This window comes from Seriola dumerili, unplaced genomic scaffold (genome assembly GCF_002260705.1).
Source record: "Seriola dumerili isolate Sdu_G_001 unplaced genomic scaffold, Sdu_1.0 BDQW01000025.1, whole genome shotgun sequence".
Classification (NCBI taxonomy): Eukaryota; Metazoa; Chordata; class Actinopteri; order Carangiformes; family Carangidae; genus Seriola; species Seriola dumerili.
This window is the reverse complement of record NW_019174280.1, coordinates 20,637,484-20,659,519: the sequence shown is the minus strand read 5'-3', so window position 1 is coordinate 20,659,519 and position 22,036 is coordinate 20,637,484. Positions and strand designations below refer to the sequence as shown.

The 22,036-nt window shown below is 43.4% G+C and overlaps 1 protein-coding gene across 1 annotated transcript in view; it reads right to left on the bottom strand.

Annotated features, from left to right (window-relative positions):
- The window catches only part of enah (ENAH, actin regulator), a 112,031-nt gene extending 93,923 nt beyond the window's left edge, over nt 1-18,108 (bottom strand). The window contains 1 exon segment of the mRNA XM_022770450.1: nt 18,052-18,108. Coding sequence (XP_022626171.1) covers nt 18,052-18,056 — 5 coding nt within the window. The 5' untranslated portion in view covers nt 18,057-18,108.
- Between the last annotated feature and the right edge of the window lie 3,928 nt (nt 18,109-22,036).

Genomic DNA, 22,036 nt, shown 5'->3' with positions numbered 1-22,036 from the left:
TACACTCAGCCAGGAATTTCACAAAGACAACAGGAGCTCAGCAAAAAGCATGCAGCAAAAGAAACAAAAAAAGCCCTGATGAAGGCTGCCAGCCCCCCCCTCCTCCTCCTCCCCCCCCTCCCTCTCCTCCCCTCTCCTCCTCCTCCCTGCCTCCTCCTCCTCCTCCTCCTCCTCACCTGACTCTCCTCTTTGCTTATGTTTCCTCAACTTGCTGATCATTTTCATGGAAGTCAAGCCCGCAGCCTATAATCATAAAACCTATCAGACTGAGCAACATTTTACTGCCTCTCCTCCCCCTCCAGAGGGAAACACACTGTTTCTGCTTCTGCTGTTGATAAAGTTTCCTTGGACAGCTCGCGACGAGAAAAGATGGAAAAAGAGAAGCGGAGTAAGGGTGGGGGAGGGGGCGTCTTCTGTTAGCACTTTTCTGGAAAGGACACTGTTAAGTGACGTAAGAACTGACGTTACTCACAAATATTTTAACCGGCATTTCGCTGGAAATCAACTTCAACTGTATCAAGAGAATCCAAACACACGAGGTGACGTGCGAGCTACAGTACCGTGATACTTAAATCGCTTCTCACCGCCGCTCTGCGCAGGCGCAGTCCATTAGCATGTGAATTCTGGAGGTGACTTTGACCTTTAACCTGTGCTTTAACCTGTATTGCTGTTGATGAGAGAGGTCAGAGGGTCGGCTGGAGCTGACAGAGAGGGAATACGGTCACTCAGATAACCACTCTTTACCACTGCGCTGAGCAGAAAAACATCTCAGAGTGAAGAAACGAATCCGACCTTGAGACGGACGGACGGACGACAACAGCTGGAGAACCACGTCAGGTTCCACTTCCTGTCACCAAGACCAGAATCCTTAATACCGGTCCATCGTGGTCTGAAGGTCACAGCCTATCTGGGCAGTGTTGCTCACCATGTGCTTCCCTTTATGACCGGCCTTTATTAACCATCTTCTAATGGCTACTTCCAGCAGGATAATGTCACAAAGCAAAAGTCGTCTCAGACATGACGGCCAGTTCACTGAACTCCAGCGGCCTCCTGAGTCTCCACACCTGAATCCAGCAGAACATCTCTGGGATGTTGGTAGGAAAGGAACAGCTTATAAATGCTAACAAAAATGCTAACAGCACTGATCCTGCCTTTTGATTTTATGGGGAACAATTAAGTGCAGAGAGATGGTAGAGATGGTTCTCGGTGGTAAGATCCAGCTCAGACTCAGACAGAGGAGGGAGCAGAAGAGCTGGTGGGACAGCAGTGTTAATATTCAGACAGTGCAACTAAGAATCCAGACCCTTTCAAGTCTGTGTGTGCATGTGTGTGCGTGTGTGTGTTTCACTTTCCCTTTCAGTCGATGCAAGTGCCGCTGGATTCTCCAGTGGAGATGATGTATTTCAGATAGAGAGCTGCAGCTTTAAGCCCCGGGCAGCGCTGGACCTGCATACTGATAACTCCCAAGTCTGAGCTGAGGAAGTTGGGAGATTTCTTTCAGTCTCCAATAGACACACACACACACACACACACACACACACACAGATATAAACACACTCATAACTGCTGTCAGAGCCCCCGAAAAAAAATTGGCCGTGTTTGCTGCGTGAAACAATAGCTACGACCCATCTGTTAGTGTGGGCGTGAGAAAGACAGAGAAAGCTGAGAGAAGCGACTGAGAGGTGAGGTGTGAGAAGGAGGATGGAGGAACAAGATATAAATGAATGAAAAGAGAGAGAGAGAGAGAGAGAGAGAGAGAACGAGAGAGGAGTGAAAGACAGAGCAGCTGAAAAACGGCGCTCGCTTTGTCAGAGATCTGCTAAAGAGCCGCTAATGCACCTGCCGCCGCTGCACAGTGCACACACAGATTTTAATGAGGAAAAATAACAGGCAAGAAAAAATAAAAAAAGGTGGAGTATCAGCGTTAAGCATCCAGATAAGAGTGATTTTCACAGAGTAAAAAGCTGCATCAGCACAGAAAGTGTCACTTTAACTGTGAAGAGGCTGCAAGGGAGAGATGGGCGGAGGCTTCACATGCAGCCTCACAGCAGAGAAACTGAAGTGAAATCAGGCAATTAAAGAAGACAGCTAAAGCCCTGTTCTCACACAAAGAGGTTTTCCAGCCATACTGTGATTTATAAGATTAGAAATCAATAGAAAAATCCAGATTTTAACGTTAAAAAGCTCATTTATAGAAGTGTTCGCATCAAATGTCCTTCACAATTTGATGGAAATACAAACGGGAAATAGCAGGAGATGGAGAAAGACGGAGAATCAAACAAAGCAGGAAGAAGGAGAGAGGGAGCAGGGAGCCGAGGGAGAGAGAGAGGGAGAGAGAGAGAGAGAGAGAGAGAGAGAGAGAGAGACAGAGATAAGCTGTGGAGCTGAAGTGAAGCGTTTCTCTTTATCTGGAGTTGATAACAGCAGACTTGGCTCACACAATGTGAGAGGCAGGACAGACACTACTCCACGTCTCACACACGCACACACACACACGCGCACACACACACACAGATGGACACTAGGAGTGAATGGAGCATTTTTTGGGGACTATTTTCAGCAGCGTATTATTACGCACCTGTAGAGCAGAAATGATTCGTCAGTGAATCGTTCGGTTTGTTGTACTCAGTTATGGGTATGAATACTGTCTGGAATCAGGATTCATGGGCAAAAGTGTCACTTTCATCGATTTTAAAATGATATCTACGACACTATAAATCTATGATCTACTGACTCCCCATGAGCACGATCTCCACCTCTGGACTTGTCACTTGTTTAAGATTAATGATTTTGATTTATTACTTTAAGTTAGAGCTGCACAATTAATCAAAATATAACTGAAACTGCAGTATGGTTTTGATGAAGGTAAAACGTGTCACAACATTAATGTGCATTGTTCGCACCATAAGCGTTGTGTTGCTGCAGAGACGCCCCGGCCAACAAATCATATTCTCCAGACGTACCAAAACATGCAAGAATGTTTTGTTTGGGAAAGGACTCAAAAATCACTTGATCACTTAATATCATTTTCAAATTCATTTCAGTGAAAATTAAATGCAAAAACAATCACAATATGATAAAAAAATGCATATCCTGCAGCCTCAGTGCCTTATAACTGGTTTGAGGCGATATTCGATCATTTCTAATATTTCATGCCATATGCAATATTTTTCATCATATCGAGAAAAAAAAAACCCTGTATTAATATTTGGACTGTCATCATCATCCAAAACCTTCTCTATAAAATAAAGTTTTTCTAAAATAAAACCTGGCACAGAAGCTCTGCTCAAAGCCACACACAGCCATCACCTCCCATGTCTCACTCCAGCTGACACATGCAGACGACCTGATGAAGGCCGTTGCTGTTACTAAGGTGGCACCAAATGTGTTTTTTTATGGGAAAGTACGAACTCTTGACCCTTGACCTGAGCAGAAACAACATACAGAAGGAAGAGAGAGGAGGACAGACAGCTGCTGTGGAAGAGAGGACAGATGGACAAACAGAGCAGCCACCTGTTTTTACTCTTCACACACACACTTACAGCCAGATACTCAGTTTTTCTTCAACCAAATACTGAGCATCTCATCACACTGGTCAACAACAGCTACACACAGATGTACATTCAAAAAGGCAGCATGTTTAAATAGCTGACGCACAGAAAAAAAGGGCCAGCAGTGAGTATGAGAGGAGGAAGAGAGCATCCAGCCTGGACTGGATCCCCCAGCCCCCACCACACACACACACACACACAAACACACACACACACACACAAGCTAGCTGGCAGGGTAGGGTATTGGGCATTAGGTTGGCAGAAGCATAACAGGCTGCCACATAAGCCTCTTCTAGTTTTTACTACCAGTGACATCTGCTGCCTGAGGTTACATATGTGGATACAGCACAACGCTAAGAGCAACACTGGGAATATGATGTGCACAAATATGATACAGTCATAGAGGAGAAACTGGAAAACTAAATTGGATTTGAATAATAGAGGTCATTTTATTCATTCAGTACAAATCATTAAAAAAAAAAGGAACTGACAGCTTCTTGTTTTACAAGGGTGTGGTCAACACGGTCAATGAGACTGAACCACTTGGGAGGAACTGTGCCAAAGTACAGCTTTATGGTGGTGAGGGAGGGTTGTTATTTTTGTAACACCTATGGTACTTTTATAGGTTGTTGACTTTGCCACAGTTGTTGCTGCTTAAATAATAAATGAGAGCCATCAAGAGGCTCAGATATCCTGACTTTTAGCACCTAGTATGAGTCAAACCTCAAAAATGCTGGATCCTATATTTCCCATAATGCAATTTTAGAGTATCTGGACTGTCACAATCACAGTCAGTCCACAGAGAAATGCACGCAGCCTGTATTCAGAAACTGAGCCTTAAAACGAGCAGTCAGGACTTCTGGAACTTTGTGATGTCACAACAAAGCAGTCATCACTCTTAGCCATGCCCCAAGCCCCGCCCACCTGGACCAACCATCCAATCTTTGCAGGATTTGGTGTCTCTCAGTGTTTTACCTGAAATCTGCTGTATTTTTATTAGATCGCTCAGAAAACGGCCAGCCAATCAGAAGAGAGGCTCAGAGCCTCCTCTCTTCTCATTGGCTCACTGACCTGTTGTCACTAGAGCTCCAGAGAGGAGATGTAAAACTACACTGAAATGGTTTTTGGTTCTTAAAACTACAAATATGTCTTCTTATGGATCAACACTTCAAATAAAACACAGGAAGTGTGAAATATGGGACTTGAAGTGTGCACATGCAGCTGTAGGGAAACAGTATTAGTCTGGGACTCTTGTCAGCAGACAAAAACACTTTACCTTCTTACTGAAATGTCCCAGAGAAAGACACTGTACCCACACCAGGTGCAGAGCTGCAGCTCAGTACCATGACCCTGAGCTCAAATATCAGTGACAGTGGAAGTCTAAAACCAGATGCTGGTGCCCGTACTGAATGCTGGTATATCCTAAAATACAGCAGAGTGAGGTGAGGCTGTGCAGCGGAAAGCAGGCCGGTGAAGATCTGTCCCAGCTGTGGTAAAACAGATTGACGTCTAGTCGAGGTCTCACCCCTCTAATCCCATCTGACTGTCATCTTAACCCTGCCTCATGCTGGCTTTTTACAAAACGAGCCAATAGTCCAGGTGTACACACACACACAAACATGTACACAAACACTAACAGCATGTAGGCGCTGATGTGTAAACACTGATAAACATGCCTTAATAAGACTTAAGCTTCTGGATAAAATAAGGGGAGAATGAGAGCATTCCTGTCAGTCAAAAAGTAATCCCGGGTTATTCGACAATCCACTTGCCTTAATATCCAAGTACACAGCCCTCTGTTATGTGAGCAAAACAAATGATTTTGGGCTCAGACACAGAGGTTAAAAAAACCAATCAAGTCCTGTGGCCTCCTGTAGTGCTGGACTCTTTGATGTCCAGTGGAGAGAGCAGTAATCTAGTATAATCTGTCTAACGTCCACTGTGAAGATTACTGTCTGACCTCCTCCCGCCTACGCCCAGGAGACACATATACATATATATATATGTATATATATATGTATATATGTCGGTATCGGCTTACACGTTATGCGTTATATGTGTCAATTTGAAAACTTTCATAGCATAATGCAGAAAAAGATGCTTGGGGCAATTTAGAAATGGTGGCATCACTCTTTGCACCGTCTGCAGCACATGTAGCAGAGTACGTGTTCGTGTTTTCTCCGGAGGTTGCTAACTAGTTTGTGAAATATGTTGATAGAAAGTTAATAAACAATGACCTCATCTTTTCATTTTCAATATAACTCTAACGTTACCCTGTCACTGACAATCGTCGTTTCAACAATCGCATTTGCTTGCTATGTTAGCGAGGTTAGCTAGCCAGCTATCGTTTGTTAGACCAGTTAGTGACGTAGCAGATTGAAACGTTAGCATCAGAGCATCTCCTCCCATTCATTCTGCAGTTCAGCAGACAACCGTGAGGTGGTGGATTGAGTCTGTTGGGTATTGTTGACTTCACACTATGTTGTTAGCTAGCTGGTGTGATGCAAAGCTAGAAAGTAAATAAACAATGCACTCATTTGCTATATTAGCTAGCTAGCTAACCACGTAGGTAGACGACATGTCTCCACTTCCTCCCACCGTACTGTCGTCCATCTTTATATACAGTCTATGGTAGCTACTTTGATAGCTTGTCGGAAGAGTGGAAGCTGATGTGTGAGGATCTTAGCCCATTCTGCCAATACGTTCTTCCTATACTGTTACTAGTTATCTCTTGACTCCGCAGCACAACAAGTTTCCTCCTACATGGTGGCATTATTTGGTGCAAAAGAAGAAAGACAAAGGCCCAGACACACAGTTAGGGTAGAACCTAAAGGAGAGGATAACAACAGCACCTGTCCAAAGTAATTACAACACCAAAAGTCTCCTGGTCAGGCTGACAGCTAACGTACGTCCACAACTGTCTGTGTGTTCTCAAGTGGCAACAGGTGATAAGCAGGCTGCCTCTGAACAGCAGCTGTGTGGCTGTCAGGGGAGAAAGCGTGTGACCAGAGACCTCTGAAAGTTTAATAAGTGTCTCCTTTTAGAGATGAGGGGCAGCTTCTAGAAGAAAAGAGGATTTGCAGAGGTCACCCAGCCCGGCTGGCTGTCCGGTACTGTACGCTCTGTTTGTTCTGGACAACCATGTGGGTCTGGTGTTAGATCAAAGCCAGCTGACTGGTGGATGGAAGAACAGGCTTTTCCAGAGATTTCCCTCATCCTGCAAAGGTTGTTTGTTTTTCACACCTGACTCATTTACAGCAAATGCACATGTAAAGAATGAAATCATGCTAAGAATTACAATCACCATAAGTGATGCAATCATGGTTATATATTTTGTATAATGTGCCGACATTTCAGCACCTGCTTTCACCCTCTGTCTTTAGCCCTGGCCTCCCTCCTGAAAAGCCCCGTCTGCTCTGAAAGATGGTGGCACCAAACGACAGGACAGTAGCGTGTACATCATTCGTTTCGCCATCAAATCAGCATAAAAAGAACAGCTAATAATTTCAACTGCTACATCACAAAGCCTAATCTGTAAAGAAATTGCATCTGACAATGAAGTAAACACAGAGCTGCTGTGAGCTGGGTGCAAACTGCGGCCTTACCCAGCCAACATGAATTATTCAGCAGCACGGGGTGCTGTTCTCACGCCGCAACAGAGACCTGGAGCGTGCCTCGTTTTGACAATACGTAATTAGAAAACCATTTCCTAGAATCGCTACCAACCCTGAATTAAGAGGGACTTGATGTGTGTGTGATGTGCACTTGTGTCATGTGGCAGTTCACGGCAGGTTTGTCGAATTTGATTTGAAATTCGAAGATGAATTTGAATGTGGGAGAAAAATAAATATCTAAACTGAAACAAATGGATTGTGTTTGAATTAGTTTGAACAAGTGCCAGTTTGAATTTGTTCCAGCCCCTAGTTGTCATACTACCTATATTCAAAATGAAGCTTAGCTCAAATTAACTATTTATTCTCTTCAATTAAGTCGAACCTAAAATTATCAGCGTCAAGATTCCTGCAACTCATTATTTCCTGTGTTGAAAGTAGAAGCAGCTTTAGCTTGTTTGAGTCAGTTGAGTATGGAGTCTCCCAGGGATTATACTCTACTTAAAACATGTAAGTACTCTTTTGCACTATTTTAATCCAAGGTTTAGCCATGCAGATGCAGCCATGTGAACGCAGCTGATGTTAGCAAAGAGCGCGGTTATATATGTCCATAACTTTGGTTAATAATAAAGCAACACAACCTGCTTCAGGACTGACTGCAGCCTCCAGAAGGTGAGTATTTCTCTAGTCATTATTATTGGACTATGCAAAGGATAGTATGCCTTTTATTTTGTATTGCTTCAGTCATTCCAGTCTGTAAGTGATCATTTTTTTTTAAATAAGATACTCAAGCAAGTTATAATAAGATTGCTCTATCTATGTGTTTATGGGGAACAACAGAGGGTGATATGCGCAGGGAACTGAAGCAGCTGAACGAGCAGCATGATCAGAGATCTTGATAATGTGGCCAGAGCTGCGTTCTCCGCGGTCAAACTTTTCAAAGCCCTGACACTTAAACACAGACACTAAAGCTAAACCAAAAGTACATTAGCCCGGGGTAGATAATCAAACATGGCTGCTGGCTGCACATCATTCAGCTGAATTAAGTATTTCAAGAGCAAAGTCTGGAAGTTTTAACCACTTTTTGTGAACACATTTATACCAGATATGATACAAAAATAAATTTGTTTTAAATAAACTGTGACCCCCCCTGTTTGGAAAAGGAAGTGAAAGTGATGGAAAGGGGATTGTGGTGCTCCAAACATCATTTGCAAGGTTAAACGAGTTCCTGTTTGACGCTAAAGAAGAGCGAAGGGTAAAGTGTCCTCTCTGGCAGGCCTGGGTCCACCCTCCCCCCGCCCCCCTTAGTCCAGCCTGTTGAGCTCAGCTGACCGCGGGGAGTTCATGTGTCGGATGATTCTCTCTCCCACTGCACAGCCATTGTCCAGGGGAACAAAGATGGAGAGGTTTGTCCGGGGCTGCTTCATTATGGAGGCCAAATGAGGCCTGACTGCTATGGCTCACAACTTGCTCTTTACACTCCTCCCTCCCATCCACCACTGCCTTCCTTCCTCCATCTTCCTGGAACTGCAATTCTTACCTCTCCTCTCCTCTGCGCTCATTCGAGATGTAGCAAGGCTACAACTGGCTGAAAAAGGAGTGAATTTGGCGGCATTGTTGTGTTGCCGGACGACCACTTCTGATGACAGAAGAATGTGTGTGTGTGTGTGAGTGTGTGTGTGTGTGTGGGAGAAGAGAGGGGGGTGTTATTTCCATACACAGCCTGACCTTTGTAACAATTACAATCCTAAATAGCAGGTAATTTAAAGAGGAGAGAAGCTAATTATTCACTTAATAGCATTTTTTTTACCAACAAAAGGCTAAAGATAGTGATGATCAGCAGGGGGCTGAGTGGAGCTCTTCTGATGCTGCACTCTGAATAAATAAGGCATCACCTAATTAGCTTCATTTCACATTTTAAAAGGTCTCATATTGTAGAAAGTGATAATTCCATGTCTTTGTGGATTATAGATCAGGTCTAAGTTCTATATTAATACTGTGAAAGTATCAAAGCCTCAGTCCACAGAGAAACGCACACAGCCTGTATTCAGAAACTGAGCCTCAAAACCAGCCGTCAGCACACCAAGCCTTGCATGATTTGGTTTCTCTGAGTGTTTTACCTGAAATCTGCAAAATTTTTATTGGACCATTTAGAAAACAGTCAGCCAATCAGAAGAGAGGTTCAGAGGCTCCTCTCTTCTGATTGGCTCACCAACCTGCTCCAGAGAGAAGCCTGAGAGAGGAGATGTAAAACTACATTGAGATGGTTTTTGGTTCTTAAAACCACAAATATATCTTCTTATGGATCAACACTTCAAATACAAAAGTGTAAAATATGGACCTTTAAGTGTTTGTTACTTTAGAGGGAAACTCTTCATATGAGCAACGATGGATAATCTACAGTGTTTCCTTCAACAATAAGACCATAACAACTCATCATGGCTTGGCCCAAACTATCTGTGTCTCACTGACAATCCAACCTTGACGCTGTGTTTGACCGGCTGTGGGGAGGTGAGTGAGGAGTCTCTCTCTCTTGCTCTCTTTTTCATTTGTTACACAACTGTAGCACCAAGTGCAACACTGTGAATGTCGTCCTGGACTGACCGTCTGAAAACATGCACTGTTACTCCTGTTTTTGTTTTTTTTCAGTTATCTTGCGTCTCCTCCTTCTATGTTACAGCCAATTCTTCACTCTGCCTTTCACTGAGGCTGTGAGGAGCGACTATAATTTGATTTCCAACACGGTTGCGCAGCTCGTCTGGAGAAGTAGTTCGGAGAGAACATAAACTGGCCCTAAGCTTGTAATGCATGTACAGTAATGTGATTATTTTTTGCAGTAACAAGTAGTGCAAGGGATTACAACCTGAAATTCAATAAGTCCGGAGTTATCTCAGTTACACGCTGTGTCTTCTTAGATGACTCGCTAACATTAGCCACTGGTAAGATTACAGAATCAAGCGTCACCAGGGCTAACGTTGAGCTATCTAAGGTTTTCCTGTTTCCAAGTACAGAAAGAAAGACGTGGGTGTGTACAGTTATTCAAAGTGGACAGCTGAGTAAGAAGAGTAAAACATGTAGTGCAGTGAATCACTGATGCCCAACACTGTTCATCAGCTGCAGTGAAGCTCACATGTGACGCCAGGTCTGACACACAAACACACATTAAAGAGAAAGATAAGACTCCGTCCCTGTTCTTTGGTCCAAGACTGTAAATTATGAGCTGTGAAGGGAGTTGAAGGAGGAACGTTATCAGTTCACGGAGCAGTGTTCATGTAGAAGTGATGACTAGAGGAAAACAAAAAACAATACAACTTCCCAGCACTTTAAAGTGCTGAGAGACAAATGGGAAGTTGTATTAACTGTTTCTTTATGAAGTGACAGGATCGCTACGACGTGAATCAAAGAGAGAAATATCTTTTTATGCACGTAGGTCAAAAAGTGAATCTGTAAAGTTTTAATGCATAAATACACACACACACACACACACACACAATGCATCGCCATGACGACAGAAAACTACGCTTATTATAAAGATTTGTAGTTAATTATCCGAACTTTGTATACACTGCCAAACGTGCATGTGCGGCATCTGTGCAGTGACCTGACCGAAGGTTAAAAGGTCAAAAATAATCCCTTAAACAAGCCGAACCCTCCTCAGTGTGTTCACCTCTCCGCTCCTTAAAGAACGAATACAATGTTTAAGGGTTAGAAATCCATTGTAATCTATTTCCTGACTGAGACTGAGCAGCCGAACTACAGAGAGAAAATGTGAAATTCACTGCTGCCATTTTCCCATCGATCTTAGCTGCCGCACCCGTCTGCTCGGTGCCTCCGCCACGTCCACAGCTCCTCTACAGCATCATTTCCTGTGTCTTTGCCGATTATTGATAAAAGCAAACTCTTGTATCACAGAGAATGTAAATTATTTTTTGTTAATTAGCTGCATATGAATGTAATTCATGACAGACAGGGCTGACGTTGAGAGATGTATAGGATGTGTTCTCGTCAGTGCTCTCAACCTGACAGCACACACACACACACACACACACACCGCAGGGCGATGTATCCTCGTCAGTGACTAATGCTTAAGAGCTGACCCTGCCACAGGTGCAGACACCGCTCTGCAGGTTCACACCATTCATCCTCCTCAAACCCAGAGAGTGATGTCAGTGGCAGGAGCTCCACAAACCCACAGCATGGCGAGGAAACGCCTCACAGGGTTAAACACACACACACACAACCGTCCGTCCCGTCAATCAACACACACTGACAGAAACATTTTCGCATCAGTGCTGCAGTCTGTGACCTCTCCAAGTGCTCACTGATATTGCTCCTCATACATCATACATTAGCAACACTTGGAGTGTAGTTGCGTGTTTTATTGGGTTGTTGTTGTGCAGTTTTAACAGGTGCTTGACAGTTTATGTGTGAAAAGTGAAAAACAAGTGTCAGTGTTACGCTGCTGCTCTTCTGTTGCAGGAAGGAAGAGAAATGTGACTGCAGGCTGAGGAAAAGACAGTATTCCCACCAGTATTCACTGCATGACTTCTTTTATCAATAACTCTTGAAACAGCTGTTTAATTATTACTAAACAGATGTCAATCAATCTCTTCACTGAAAAAGACAATGAGGCCAATAAGCCTCGTTCTAGCCAGTGGAGATATGATCAACGATCAATGAGTTCTATTCATTCATATTCTAGTCAGTAAAGCTCAAAGATGGAAAAGCCATGAAAACGCTGATTTCAGTAGGAGGAAGGAGGAGGATTATGGGTAATGCAGACAAGAGATGATGATGAGAGATATATATGAAATCTTATCCTCTTGGGTTAAATTAACACACGCTCAGTGCAAAAATAACCTTGCCCCCTAAATATTAATGATTTAAACCCCCCCCCCCCAAGTCGAGCCTCATTTAGTCAAACCAATGTTGTCTCAAAATCAGCAAACTACAAAAGAGGAGTGATGGAAACACAACTCGATTGTGCTGTTTTTGAGTTTGAGCTTGATTGAGTTTGGTGTCTTGAAGTAAAAAAAAACATTGTTCATAATGTTGAGCATTTATATTATAAGAAAAAGCATGAATCACAAGCACATGACAAATCTAAATACAGACGGGGAGTCAACCCAGAAGTCAAATATTCAGCCTGAGCCGGTGACTCAGATTTGACTTGGATAATGATGCTTTCAGGACAAATCAGTGCGGGGAAAGCGACCGTCAGGCCACGCTAACAGGTTTGCTAGAGCCGCTGAGCAAAGAATGAATTCTGGGAAGAAAATGTGACTCATAACCTCAACAAAGTTGGACGGGAAATGCTCTGGGATGATGATGTTGATGACGAGCACCACCCATAGTGACACATATGTTTACTGGTTAAAAATGCATTGTAGGTGCATTATTTGCAAACAGCTCCCAAACAAAGGAACAAAATATCCCTAAAACTGCACGTCAACAGGACAGAAAATACCATCTGAGAGGAACAGAAGGTGATTTCTCAGCCTGGTCTGTCATGTTTTCAGGGTCAAAGGTCATCAGCTGAGGATTGTGGTAATAATGTGTGAAACTGGGAGTGTGCTCAGGTTAAAAAAGCTAATTCACAGCACAGAAACGAAGCTGAAATACCCTTTTATATTTAAATATTGCGACCACATGTGACTTGCACCATGTTCGCAGCTCGTGGCTGCACCCAAGAGCTGAAGGTGACGTCTTTCACTGTGGTGACCTGAGCATGTGTGACTTTATATCTGCAAACAGTCGATCAAAATCAGACGCGAGAAGTGAGGGATGACGCTCGTCTGAGAATGGATGGTAGAGAAAGAGAAATCCTGGCTCTTTTTGGAGCAGACAGAAGGGGAGGGGGAACAAGAGAGGGAGAGAGAGAGAGAGTGAGAGTGTGATTAAGGATGGATTGGCAAAGAGAGGCTGCAGAGGGAGGAGAGAAGGAGCGAGAGAGATAAGGGGGGGACGAGGGGGGGTGCAAGGAGCAGATGGTGGCAAGGTGCCAGCCGCGATCCAAATCTCCCACCCAAAAAAAAAAAAACTTCAAAGAAAATCACTGGAGCACAATAACTTCATTCTCCCATTCACGTGCACTTAGCATTTTATAGCTGGATCTCCCCTCTGGAAACAGTCAGAGCTGCAGAGAAACAGACACAGTTTGGTTGGAGGGAGAGGAGACATTGTACGAGTTTGGCTTGAACAGTTCAGCTGAGGCTCTTCCAGCTGATTAGTCAGTTTTAATGATTTCTATCTGGCATTTTATATGAATTATTCAATATTACAGTCGAGTCTCCGCCATAAGAGAAATATAAAGTCACATCGATGGCTGTGCATGGATTAACAGCGGATCTGGAGGGAAACTTTGGATTAGTCTCTGCACTTGGACCGGGACAATAACAGAGAAGAGGCGACTGAAGAGATTTATAAACTTAACAAAAATGCATTTGGCATCAAAAGACCTTTTTTTTTTCCCTCAGTGTGGGAACATTTTTCCAAGTCTCCTCGACTAAAATCACGATCAGTTTGCCGCAGGGCTGAAAAATGAAGCCAACAAGGAAGAGTCAAAAACTGCACTTCTCCGAATGGCCACTTGAGGCTGAAAGTGAGTGAATCCCCCGTCAACTTCACAGCAGAAACAAACATGTTTACAGCCGCGTACAAAAACTTAATTTCCTTCGGAGGCTGCACGACCGCAGTTGAAAAAAACAAAAAAAAAAAAAGTTACGCGTTGTCAAGGTTGCTAGGCGTCAGGAGCAACAGTAATGGCGGGCACAGAGCGGTGACACAAAGCGAAAATCCACTGTAGGCCAAAACCGTCTCACGTTGGTACGGTTTACGAAGGGCCACACCTTCGTGGGCCCCTGAATCGGGACATGGCTCATTGTCTGATGAGATCCACACGTCTTTAGGGGATAGATTTAGTTCCACAACAGGACAGACACAAACAAAGTACTGTTGTTGAGGAAATCTGAGGCCCTGGGAGTTACCAACAACAACTGTGATATTGACATTAACTGAGATTTAGGTCGGTGTGTTTGTCTGATAATGAAGTCATACGTCTTATAACGATATTACAGCTCCGCGATCTATTAGCCTATTTATCAGCTCCCCTCTCACTGTGTCTGTGTATCTCTCTCTCTCTTTCTCTCTCTCTCTCTCTTTCTCCGTCTAGACTCAATAAAACTCCAGCAGTGACTGTGGCTTAAGCTTTTTAAATCAATGTACATGACAAGTGTATTCACATTTCAAATTAAACTCAGCCTGACCTCATTAATAGCTCATTTGGATGGGACAACATACAGTAAGTAGCCACAGTCCATAAACTCCAGAGTCTGAGGCTGTTTTCCTTCCACTGCGGAGGTTAGATAGATTTAAAAAATAAAAAAAAAAGTTCCCGGCCTCAGCTCCTGTCATTCATGCGTGGTGTGAACCTGCTGCGACCGGGAGGCACGAGGCCTTTCAGCGATTGTCAAGGCTCGTTACCATGACACTTCACAGCCCCGTCGCTCCGACGACGCGGCTTATCAAGCGGCCGGAGATAAGCTGACATCAGTGTTACATGTGGGCCTGACACGACGCAGGGAAACAAACAGGACCACCATTATATATATGAAATCTTATCCTCATGGGTTAGGAATGTGCCCCAGCCAGGTATCTGTGACCTTAACAGACGGGTTAAACCCACCACCAAGTCTGTTTGTAAAACCAGCTGCTCCTGCTGCCGTGGTTCACAGTATGGTCTAATGGTTCTTTACTACTGGAGCAGATGATTTTGGTTTTGGACTTTTTAAATCAATAAAGAAAATAATCATTATCTGCAGCCCTGAAACCATTAAAGTAAAGTTTAACCTTGTCAACATCCATATGGTGTTTTCTATGTAATACAAGACACATGATGAGTGAGACAATCAGTCAACACCATGACTGAGTGTTTCCTCCTTGAACTGCAGTGATCCGATGACAGTCTCATAACAACAGATTCAGACAGCCAGGGTTTCGTATGTCACGAACCTAAGGAACCAATCCTGTCGAGTTGTGGGGACAGGGGGCGGGGCTAAATACACCTGAAACCTTGTCGGTTTCTGATGTTTCCTCCTCTAAGCGTCTGGATACTCTCTGCTCTCTCACCTGTCAACCTGGAGCGAGCAGGTGGTGGTGGGCGGGGCCCAGTAGGAGTAGATGTCCAGATGCCTCCAGAACCAGTTTTTCTTTCTTTCTTTTTTTTTCATTTCAACAAGACGAGAGGAACTTAAAGGTCGTGTTACTAAGGCTCGGTTGAAAACATTTTCTGATTCAAATCAATCCTCAATCGAATAATCCGATATCGATTCATAAAATCCCGAGACCAATCTTTAATATTTCGCCTTTTACAGTCTCCTGTGGATGTGTGAAGCTGTAACCTCGTTAGTCTCCCGTGACCAGCCAGCTCACGCAACTAAATCTGCTGCGAAGGCAAATGTGTAGGCTGCATTTCAGAGTTTGAAAACTGTGAAGACAAGAGAAGAGCTGGACAAAAGGAAATCCGTACGAAAAGATGTGCGAGAAGAAGCCGACAGAAGAAGAAGCCGCCGGTACACACTGCAAATGGGTGTCTAAGCTGTCGGTCAAGTTAAATTAAGAAGTGCATTAATGTAACTGTTAACATTTCTATTTTTTTTTTTTATAGAAAGCAGCAGGTTAGAGGAACAGTTACCAGCATCGGCTCTCTGAGGAACTGGTGTTGTAACTAAAATAACTGAAGCGGTATCACACGAATCAGGACCTTGTGAATCGATTCAGGAAATCAGAGGCGACACCAAGAATTAAGTATTTACATCTCAGCTTCTCAGCAACTTTCACTGCTGCTGACCGTGAAACGTTCATGCACGACAAACATCTCTCAGCCTTCAACCTTCAGTTACTGGAAATCAGTCGGCTTCTGGTGCCAAGTCAAATGACCAGATAACACCAAACTCCTCCTCTATGTCCTGAATAGCCGGCGGCCCATTAACTGAGGCCTGTGACACACGGCCGCACAACCGAACGGCACACTAACACACTGCCACAAGTGTCCTGCGTGAGTCAGCTCCAGACAGCTGAGGCCACCACACACACACACACCTGTTACACCCCACAGACACACTGATACACCCCCTCCGGACACACATTTCTCTGGTCTGACCATGTTCAGTTTCAGTCTGAAGAGAGATCGGCTCCAAAACACATCAGGCTCCAAACAGCTGACGAGAGAGAGTTGTTAATAAGTACGAGAAGAAGAAGAAGAGGGGGAAGAAATGAGAGAGATGAAGGAGTTAGCGGTTTCCATTCTGGGACACGGACCCTAACATGCGAAATCTCTGAAACAAACAAAGCTATTGTTAAACTGCAGTTTGGCCTACAGAGAGATTCCAACAGCTGGATTCAATTAGGGGCTTTCTTAAAGGGGGCCGGCCCCATCCACGCTGCGTGTCTCACTTCTTAACACACAAAGTTAGATCATGGATAGAGAAAAAAATAAATAAAAATCAAGGTCACACAGCTCTTTTGACATCTGAACTTTCTCGCAGAAGGAAGTATCTGCCATGTCCAACAGATTCCAGTTAAAGTCACGCTCATCAGCAGCCCCGGGCGTTTTTTTTTTTTTTTTTTTTTTAAAGGACACATTCCTGAGGGGAAGGAAATTCTACATGAAGTAACAAAAACTGCTTCAAGTGATTTACTCTGGCAGCAGTCGAGCACGCCGTCCTCACTGAACAAGGCCAGTCCAGGACCTTGACACTTAGGTGGTAACACAGCAGCGAGGGGTTTTTTTTTTCACAAATGTGAGGCTGCCAGAGACGATTTAGGGACTCCAAGCTGCGTGCAGCAATAATGTTACAGGAGATTTAGAATCTTTGAAAGTGAAATACACTAACAATGTTTGATGCAACTCGCTCACAGGAGAATAAACTGGAATCTTCAGCCCGGCACAAACACACACACCCTTCAGTACTGATCAATACTGACTGTCTTTTAAGTACACACAGCTTGGGGTCATTCTGGCCCTTCATGAGAGAGCCAACATCATGTTCAGTGAGGAAACAATGACTCCATGCATGTTACACAACAGCCACACATGCATCGCCTCACAACTGCACATCTGATCCCACATAAGAGCAGCAAGACTCTAGACTGGGTGTCACATGGGTGCAGCCTATACCTGCCACCTTTGACATGTGTCATGAAGTCTGCAGGCGTGCGTGGTGTGTCATGTGTCATTTGTACAAGCACAGGCTTGGGGTCTGCTGTGTGTGTTTATAGGCAAAGAGACATTCATGGGTATTTGCCAGTCATCCTCCAATGCCCCTAAAGCAGCAGATAGAAAAGAGAAGCAGCGATGTGCACATACACACAAACACACACACACACACAAAAGGTCGTGGTGGATGCATAATGTGTGTGCGTGTGCGTGTGTGTGTGTGACAATTATAATGTGGCATCAAACAAATGCAACCCCATCACCAGCGCTGGAAGATAATCCCTCTTATGCAGCGTGGAAGTAGCAGCAGCAGCGCCATTCCAAACCCCATGCACGTCCACAAATGCAGCACCAAAGTCAGTGTAACGTCGGCGGCTTGTCGGCGTTACAGAGCTGACATTATGCACACTGTTTTAATAAGGCTAACGTGGCACTGCAGGCACACGGTCATTTCTTCAATACGAGCTGCGGGAGCACAATATTGAACCGTCTGTCACGTTTCAAAGCAACATGAGCTGATAGCTCTGTTGTGGGGTTTTTTTTCTCTCTCTCTGCTGCCTCAACTCCTGACTTTGATCATGTCATCGCCCCCTGCCCGGTCACTTTCTCTAATAATAGTCCATATTTAAAAAAAAAAAGAAAAAAAAGAAAAAGACATTTAAGAGCTTCTTACCTCATGACGCAAGTGCTGTCAGGCCAAATATATCACAGACTGGGTATCGACAACGGGAGACTTGTTTTTTGTAGTTTTCACAAAAAGTTCACCGCTCGGTTCAAGGCTACAGGCGACCAGATGAATGGGGGCTATGGAGAGGTTTCACAGTTTGCAGGCTATCCGGTAAAAGTACTACAAAAAAAAAGAAAAGAAAAAAAGAAAATAGGAATTGAAAAAAAAAAGAAGAAACAGTCCGATCCTACATGATCTAGAGCATCGCGGCTCCGCTGGTGGCGAAGAGTCACTGGGAGGGAAAGTGGACAACAGCGGCGTTTTCTCCGGGCTTTTTCTAAAGCACTTGTGTCGGTGAGATGCGGCTCTGTGCCGCTCGGATACCGGTCTGCTGCCGCTGCCTGCTGGCTGCTGTGCGTGCTGCGTTCACGGCCGCACTGTGAGATCCTACACTGAAGATCCGCAGTCACCAAAAAAAAAGAAAAAGAAAAAAAAAACAAACACTGGAAACACTTTCTAATTTAGCTAAACGGCTAACTTAGCTAGCTAAATGTTAATAGAAGATAGAACGAGTATCTGGTTGTATACTTTAGACAAATCTCACACATTGAAGCGATGGAAAGATTATTATTATTATTAGTTGGTCAGCATGATGCATCTTATTAGATGTAGTTTACTTGCTCAAAACTACTTGAAAACACGAGAAATTTTATTTGAAGCTCAGTTTTCTGTTGTATGTCATTGTAGCCTAGAATACGGATGATAACACATTGTCCCAGGTTGTGAGGGTAATTTATTAGACAGAGGTAGTATTAAGCTAGTTCTGTTTTCTACTGTCCTTTACCTAAAACCCACACCTGTAAACTTGGGTATAGCCTATAACAGCGTTTAAGAAGCCAGCTTGTTGCCTCTGTCGTGCGCGCTGTATTAAAACGATTGGATTTCTAACTGGACGTGAAGGCAGCAGTGACGCAACTTGTGGGACGTAGCACGTACAGGTTGCCCCTGACAACTGAGTTGGATCTCTAGCTGTGTGTTTCTGTCTGAGATGATGAGCTGGGACCAAAGTGGCCGGCAAATATTGAAAAAACAGTATGTTAAATGTAGAAATGAACCATTAACGATGTCAACAACATCTTGTGATGTGATCACATCAGCTGTGACACTTTGACAATACATAAGGTCTCTATAAACTCTGTTACAGATTAGATAGAGTTTGATGTGAACAGTGTGGATTAAAATTTTGCTATCATGCCAAAAAAAACCTCAGCAAATCTGTAAAGTATAAAGCTGTTGCCCGAGGTCACCTGAGGCTCATGTCAGTAATTGCATTTTAAATGAGGAAAGTTTATCCATTTTCTACGTCATGAACATCAACAATATGGCCAGTTTTTCATTATTATTCTTCCTATGTCTTAATAATGATGATGAGATAAAAATATCTGCAACCACATAAACATATAGACAAAGAAAATCAGAAGTTAGTTTCATAGGCCTTAAATAAGTCAATACCAATAAACATACAAAAAGGAATGTGCCTGATTTATACTAAATTGTTTGCATTTCTTGGTCTATCTATTTTCAGTGACTTCATCTATAACGTGACATTTTTCACCAGGCTTTTAAATCATTAAAGAAGTGTGGGAAATGTCATGACTCAAACGCACAGCTAAGTGACACCAAAGAAAAGTTCAAACACATCACCCTTATTAAAAGGTAGCGTAGAGAAGAGCAGGTACGGGCTAGGCAAAAGGTTGTAGTCAGCAGGCAGGCAGTGGTCAGTAACAAGCCAGCAGGATCACCAGGCAACAAGGCAGCAGACAAAAGGCAAAGTACAAAAACATGCATGAGGTCAGAGGCAGTCAGGGAAAAACAAGTGTGTATAAAAAGGCTGGAAAGCTGCAGCTGAGATGGGACATAACTGAATGAAGTGTGGCAAGGTCACAAGACAGAGAGGACATACTGTATTATCTGTCAAATAAAGCCAACTGCTGCAACAATTGACCGTGACAGGAGCATTTATGAAGACCACAGCTGAAACACAAAATACTGGAATCTTGTGAAAACTTTATATCGCTGCTATTCCATCTTTTCAATGAGTGAGAAAAACTGCCTTCTCATTAACATTTGGAGTTTGGATTCAGAGTGCAATGCAAAAAAAGCATCATGAGAATGTTGTTGAGAAGAGGGAATCTTTCCTTTCCGACCTTGCAAATAAAACCCAGCTGAAGACAAAGCCCTGCCTCAGATTGTATCTGACTTGTAGTGATGAAGACAGTGATGCATAATAAAAAATAATAACATGACTGAACCCTTAAGCTGCTGTGGATATGCCCTGATGATTATGTTTAAAGGAGGCTGGGCAACCCCTGCAGAGTGTCTGATGTGATTATGAAAGAATTTTCTGAAGAATAAAAAGGTAAAGGCAAAGGTCATACTGTGAGTTCTTCTCCCTTTATGTAATGCTTCTGCTGCACATTGATGGAAAGTTTAATCTGTGTGGAAACAATTCAAGCAGTTTACAGGATGCAGATTTGCTTCCACAATGCAAGTGTTTTGAGTTTTCAGGGGGATTTAATATCTAAAAAACTGTGTGTTTAAAAGGTTATGTTAAAGGTCCCATATTAAAGGTAGATGTCCATGTCTTTTTTGATTATAAAGCAGATCTAGGTTCTATATTAATACTGTGAAAGTATCAAAGTGTGCAATCCATGGACAAAATGCACACAGCCCATACTCAAAAACGAGCTGTCAGGACCTACGTAACTTTGTGATGTCACAACAAAGCAGTCACTACCTTCAGTCAAGCCCCAAGCCCCGCCCACCTGGAACCACCATCCAACCTTGCAGGATTTCATTTCTCCAAGTTTTGACCTGAAATCTGCTATTTTTTTATTTGATCGCTTAGAAAACAGTCAGCCAATCAGAACAGAGGCTTGGAGCCTTCTCTCTTCTGATTGGCTCAACGACCTGTTGTTCCTAGAGCTCCAGAGAGAAGCCTGAGAGAGGAGATGTAAAACTACACTGAGATGGTTTTTGGTTCTTGAAACCACGAAATTATCTTCTTATGGATCGTGTAATGTAACATGTGTGACCTTTAAGGTCTGTGAGTCAATGCCACTTCCCAGGACCAAGTATTAGTAATTATAATAACATGTTGCTGTATGTTTCCATGTTGTGTTTATGTACATGTATGTTGCATACTTGAAATGGTCAGTTTGCATTCTGTATTAACTGAAAAATGCACTTGTAATTTTGAAGTTTGCTCTTTTTTGTGTACCTTTGTGGTGCTGGACACTGTTCCCCCCGTGTTCCTGCCACTGTTATAGATTCTGGTGTATTTTAACTCTTTGTAAAGTGTGTTTTTATGTGTATAGTTGAGTTGCCTGTGTGTGTGCTTTTTTGCACACTCACTGCCTCAAATTGCCTCTTAAGGGACAAATGAATTATCAGAATTGAATTGAATTGAACGTGTGGGTGTGGTAACTGTAACACTGACTCCTTCATTTCCCTGTGTTTGATACTGAAACAGATGCAAGTCATTCACTCGAGCGACTGAGCTGCAGCTGACTCAGCTGATGATGAATGAGCCGTCAGCACGCCACCCACTCCTCACCAGCTCTGTTATTGTGACATCTAACACGCTGAAGCAGTGAATGTCATTAGATCAGAGGGAAGTGAAGCTCACTCTCCTGCTGCTCTCACTGTAGGATCCTCTCCAGCCAAATGTTGACATGAACCTCCTAACCTAAGCTTAGTATGAAGTCATGTCCACACAGTGCTCATTCAGTCTTGTGTGTTCATTCAATATCCATAAATAGCCACCAATAAAAACATCTGAGCTCTGTCTGCCATCTAGTGGACATACCACTTACAGCCAGGTAAAGTAAACAAGGTAAAGTGTTGATATGTTCAGATTTATCCTCAGTCATAGCACGTTTAAGGTCTTTCCATTCAAACAGCAATATGAAGTTCTGTCACAACAATTGCA